Here is a 6,139-nt window from a genome sequence, read left to right as displayed (position 1 = left end):
CAATTTGGATATACTGTGAGTGTCAAAAATAAGTAAACACCCATCTTTTTTGTATTTAAACTTTTATTGCACAATGTTTATTGATAGAAATTAAAATGTTTTATCATAGCTTGAAAGGCTCATATAATAGAAGTTTATGTCAGCACAAACACTTAAACAAAACAAAACATTTTCAAAAATAATGCATCTTGTCTTAAAATACTCATGAATTTACGCGTCAAAAGAAAGTATACAGTGGCAACACTTCTCGTTTTGTTTTTAATTATTTCCGGGAATCACACAAATTTCTTTAAAACTGTTTATAAGTGAAGTAAGCAAATATAGTGCACTAATATTTTTCGTAGATTTTCTTTGTTTTTGTTTGAATAAGTGCAAAAGTATAACATTTAAGATAATGGGTAAGCAAACCACAAACGAAACACGAAAAATAATTTTAGATTTACATAAAGAAAAGAAATCTTTGCGTGAAATTGTAAAAATCGTTAGAAGGAATCATTGTACGATAAAAAAAATTATAGATAAATATACGACTCGTCATACTATTGAAAATTTACCGCGGTCTGGGCGACCTAAGAAGCTTACTGACTCCGAAGTGCGGACAATTGTACGAGAAGTAAGGAATAATCCAGTTTCAAGTGCAGTAAACATATCAAAGAAAATAGCTGAGACTTCAGGCAAATCAGTGAGTGCAAGCACAATTCGAAGAGCGCTCCACAAAAATGGTCTACATGGCAGAGTGCCACGTAAGAAACCCTATATTTCTAAAGCGAATCAAAAGAAGCGTATAAAATTCGCCAGAAAGTACCAAAATGAGGCTCCACACTTTTGGGAAAACATTTTATACTCCGATGAGAGTAAATTTAAAATATTTGGGGCGAAAAAGCCACCAAAAATATGGCGAGCGAAAAATGAAGCATTTCTCGACAAGTGCGTTACAAGCACCATAAGCACGGTGGAGGCTCAGTTATGGTCTGGGGATGTATGGCGGCATCCGGAGTTGGAAATCTAGTTTTCATCGAGTCTAAAATGACTAAAATAGACTATTTAAATATACTGAGGGACAATATCACTCCTAGTGCTGACAAATTGGGGCTGTCGGGAAACTGGATCTTTCAGCACGATAACGATCCGAAACATACGTCCCACATTGTTAAGGAATGGTTGTTATACCGAACGCCAAAAACCATTGATCACCCACCGCAGTCCCCAGACCTTAATCCTATCGAGCATTTGTGGGAGCACCTTGACAGGAAAATCAGACAAAGAAGCATTTCCAACAAGGACGACCTAAAAAGGGCTTTAATCGAAGAATGGAACAACATTTCTCCAGATATTACAAAAAATCTTGTCAAATCAATGCCTAAAAGACTGAATGCTGTTCTAAAGTCACATGGAAAACAAACTAAATATTAAAAATTATTTCTAATTAATTATTGGATATTATTTCTTAGAGAAGTAAATTCTGTATACTTTCTTTTGACGCGTAAAATCAGCAGTATTTTGAAGCATTGATAATTTTTTGAAACGTTTTTTTTGTTTTGTTTAACTTTTTTTCAGATTTAAACTTCTATTATATAATACTTTTAACCGGTGATGAAGCATGTTAATTTTTATCAGTAACTGCTATGAAATTAAAGCTTAAATACGAAAAAATCAAGTGTTTACTTATTTTTGACGCTCACAGTATTTATTCAAAGCACTGCAATGAGAGCAGCTCATAGGCTAATTCGATTAGATCTATGGGAAAACAACGGATGTGGGGGGCACAGAGCATTGGAAGAGTTACTGGGAGGACTGAATCCAGTTCTTATAATGCCTTCCGATTCTCGTGTCCCCATACATCTGTTTGGTAGAAGATATGTAGTTACCCTGAAGCGTAGAGAGGACTGGGAAGACCCAGAGGAATGCGTAGCGGGATATACGGAAGTCTTCTACACCGATGGCTCCAAAACAGAGGGAGCCGGAGTCTACCTCTCGAATAAAAACGAGAAGTGGGCTTTTCCTTTGGGACAATACGCAACGGTTTTTCAAGCCGAAGTTTATGCGATCCTAAGGGTGGCAAACTAGGTGATTGACGAGCAGTTGAAGGGCAGGCGCATCGCAATCTGCAGTAACAGTCAAGCTGCACTGAGGGCATTGAGCAGTCCTTTGATCACCTCGAAAATCGTTCAGGAATGCAGAAACCGTTTGAAGTCTATGTCTAGATTCAATACAGTGGAACTACTCTGGGTACCTGGTCACTGTGGCATAGAGGGAAATGAAATCTCATACGCTTTAGCGAAAGAGGGGTCAATCTCCCCTATGCCGGGACCGGAGCCAGCAATTGGGGTATCAGTAGCATTGGCTAAATCTGTTTTCAAAAACTGGGAACAAGTTTCCCATAATGACAGGTGGCAGAGCCTAAATGCTGCTCGACACACCAAACTTTTCCTGCCAGAACCCAACATACGTACCGCAAAGTTTATCCTGTCGAAAAGCAGGAGGACTTGCAGGTGTATTGTGGGCATTCTGACAGGCCATAATTCACTAGCTGGGCATATGTTCAGAATAGGAATTACCGAAGATGATACGTGTCCCTCCTGTAATGAGGAAGCGGAATCCACGGAGCATTTCCTATGTGAATGCCCCGCCTATGGACGCATCAGGCATCAGATCTTTGGTGCCGATGTTCTCCAATTGCGACGGATAGCACCACATCCACTAACGGAAATCCTACGATACAGGTAATTGGCATGGACTGGTGTGTCAGTGGGCCGAACCATAAACATCTGTGCTCGCAACCACGTGGCTGCACACCAATGCAATGCATCAAGTACACGGCACTATCACCATAAAAAATGCACGGAATTTCCCTCGCACAAGTGGCCGAGGAAGGTCGAACATGTGCAATGATTTTTTTCCATCATGTCGAGAGACGAAACTCCTGTGTGTAGCCTTCTTGAAGCAGACTATTGTCAATTGGCAAATAGGATATATATAAGATATAGTAACTGTTCTAGGATGTTTGTTTGGGTGCGCCTCCTTTTGGATGGGAAACTTTTTTATTGGAATCGGAACAACCGATTTTTAATATACGGCCTCAATATTTCATTCTTTTTCCCCGATAAATTTTTTTTATCTGTAACCTCTAATAACCCTTTATGCCACATTCTCCCTCCAAAGCCTGGGCAATGTTGAGGAAAACGACAAAGCAATTGAAATAATAAAACTTGTTGTTTCTTTTTCGTTGGTGTGGGTATTTATTCTTGCAAATACCGATATTTCGGGAACCACTTGTTCCCTTCATCAGTGCAAACAAGTTTATATCGGTATTTGCAAGAATAAATACCCACACCAACGAAAAAGAAACAACAAGTTTTATTATTTCAATTAATTAATCGTTGGAAACACCGCATAATTTCACTCTGACAAAGCAATGCTTTTTTTGGCTGAAAGTTTGCCTTATTGCCCATACATTACAGCGAACTTGTTCTGTTATACTATACTTTTTTCAGAAGCCGAATTGATAACTAGGGATTACATTGCGATTAGTTGGGAAGAACAGAATTTTTGATCTCAATAGCTTTTCAGGCACTTTTGATAGAATTTGAAGCAGGTTTTGCGGTCGGTACGACGATATTTGCGTCGGATCTTTAACCAGCTTGACGACCATAATTATACCTGCCGTTCTACACATATTCAGAAAATAACCCATACATTTCACCGCGACATTTCTTATTGAAACTTCAATACGCGGAAATCTAAGCACAATATTTCCCTTAGATTAACGAGGACATTTCGATGAATTTTGTAATTCTTGTCTTCATTGTAATTGAACGTTGCTTTTTTGGGATCGATTTTCAATTGTGATCGATCCTATCATGAACATTCAGCTTGACGGTGTGCGTCTTACCGGTCGATGTTTTCACAGCTTTTGAAATGGAAGGTCAAACTTGCAGGTTGTCAAATCATGCATCTGCTTTTTTCATGTTACAGTAGCTTTTGAAATAGGGCTCTGATTCATTTTGTTTCCAGTGGCGAGTGTTGTTCTTCAGATATTTTAGCATCTCTACTGGTAGACAGTTACCGTGCATGGCTAGTTGAATTTCCAATATTGGTATTTTCATTAATTTTCAGAATTTTAGCCTCCATCCTTGGACGTCACAGCGGTCATCCCTTCTTAGAAAGTTAAGGTGCTGCAAATGGGGAATATTTTGATATCGTCATGGTAAAGTTTGATTTACCAATCTTGCCACCGGAAGGGGAAAAGGTAAAGGGAAAAGGAATAATAAAATTCCTTCCTTTTACTCCCACCAATAATCCATAATTGTCACTACTTCTTAAGGAACTACGATGCCTAGAAAAGGGGCTATTTTCGCATATTCCATAAAAAAAAGGTTATCATTTGGTTAATTAAGTAGCAAGCCTTGCTGTTCCTGCTGTTGATCTTCCTTCGGTTTTGATAGTTCTCCAGACTATTGATGCAGTTGGCATTTTGAATATTATCCTCTACCCCTGGCTTTGTATAATCAGATAAGGAGGAGTCAAACTTAAGGGGGGTCCAGTGGTACTAACAGAAGCAAATGTTTAGGGGTTGCCTAGCTGTTGGTTATTGTAACGAAGTTCATTCTCTCCGCTTAAATTGCTGCATAATCGGAACACATTAGTCATGTTACTGCAGTATATATCCGTAAATTATCAAAGATTTTGGGTGCTTCTCACATACTATATATATTAATGACGTGTGTCTTCCAGAATATCTCTTAGACTAGAACGATTCTCTATTTCCCGTTTAATTTCAGAATCGTGAATCTTCCCGCATTTATATACATAGATATAATTTTTCCGGAAATTAACCAAACCTAAGCACCATCATCATCATCATTACCGATTTGAAATATGTTTTAGCTCCCACGACGAGTTTTCAAGAAACCTTCTATGCTCCACTATTCTACGCTATGTGTTTCTGAAAAGATCCATTCGTCAACCATCCTTCCGCCTTCTTTCCAACACGTCTCAACTTAATATTGGTAGATAGTGACCCTCCTTTGAGCAGAAGACTAAGGATTTGTTTGAAATAATTCCTGATTGTTGTAAAAGATGACCAAAAGGGAAAGAAATTTGTGAGCTAACAACCTGCTTATTTCAAAACTACCGTGCTACCGATATGTGAACAGCATAAGGTCATCATTTGGTTTTTGCAATGTGACTACGCTGCTTAACAACGATGTGTTGACTTCCATCCACAGTTCTAGCACTAAAAATTGGAAATTCTGAGGTTAATCGAGGCTAAATGATGGGATTCTAAAAAGCACTTTCCTTCGTTTTGTGTGTGCCATTGTACTACGGAAAGTCTAGTGGAAACAAACGTGAATCCAAGGTTAAATTAATAGGGCAGCCTCCATTGCATCTAATATTACAAGTAGTTTGGAGAAAAAGACGTTTAAAAGGAGTGCATCACACTTTGTTGCAAAGACACGAAAAGTGCGCATTCGCTCACAGTGGGGCAACTGGACCTGAAGGTGCTATTTAGGAGAAGTTCGACGTTACTATGATCTCCCCTGAAGCCAAAGTTGGTGAAATATACAAATCAGAAAATCTCCTGAAAAGCTAATAAATATAAAAATACAAAGTGAGAAAACTAAGCCGAGGAACAGTCCCCGAATACGAACGAACCATCGTTCGCTCTACTCGGAAGGAAACTAATAGAGTTGTCCGAATTCATATAGGGCAAACACAATGTGTACCAGACCATCAAAAATATTGCCAAAGCCATTCGAGTTATGTACAACAGTGCCAAGGACAAACAAAATGCCTACAGGAAATCAGGGGGAGCGAGCAATCCTTTTCTTCTCACTCACAAATAAACTAAATTATCAAAACAGCGGTGCCGGCTTTATTGAACGCAACGAAAAAAACGCGACACATAAAAAAAGGCACGAATTAATCATCATCTATAAAAAAGATAATATTACATACGTCTATATTCTCAGGAAGGTCAAATTCAATCTGGAACTGATGGATCTTTGAGAAAGTCCCAACCGAGTTAAACGCCCCCAAAACGCAGAATTGATGCTGAAGTTAACAGGTAAGACGGCTGAAAGAAGTACAAGTACGGACCAAAAAGCAGGAGATTGCGATACAATGTAAAGATGTTTAC

The 6,139-nt window shown here is 38.7% G+C and overlaps 1 protein-coding gene across 1 annotated transcript; it reads left to right on the top strand.

Annotated features, from left to right (window-relative positions):
• The first annotated feature begins 394 nt into the window (after window positions 1–394).
• LOC119646263 lies at window positions 395–1,009 on the top strand. The gene has a single exon (XM_038046670.1). It carries the CDS (start codon window positions 395–397, stop codon window positions 1,007–1,009), a length of 615 nt encoding a protein of 204 aa, XP_037902598.1.
• The last annotated feature ends 5,130 nt before the right edge of the window (window positions 1,010–6,139 follow it).

Source organism: Hermetia illucens, chromosome 1 (genome assembly GCF_905115235.1).
Source record: "Hermetia illucens chromosome 1, iHerIll2.2.curated.20191125, whole genome shotgun sequence".
NCBI classification, from domain to species: domain Eukaryota; kingdom Metazoa; phylum Arthropoda; class Insecta; order Diptera; family Stratiomyidae; genus Hermetia; species Hermetia illucens.
This window is presented reverse-complemented; position numbering and strand designations above follow the sequence as displayed.

Bases quoted from the DNA above. Each gene is read 5' to 3' on its own strand.
- LOC119646263 (XM_038046670.1), top strand. From the start codon at position 395: ATGGGTAAGCAAACCACAAACGAAACACGAAAAATAATTTTAGATTTA.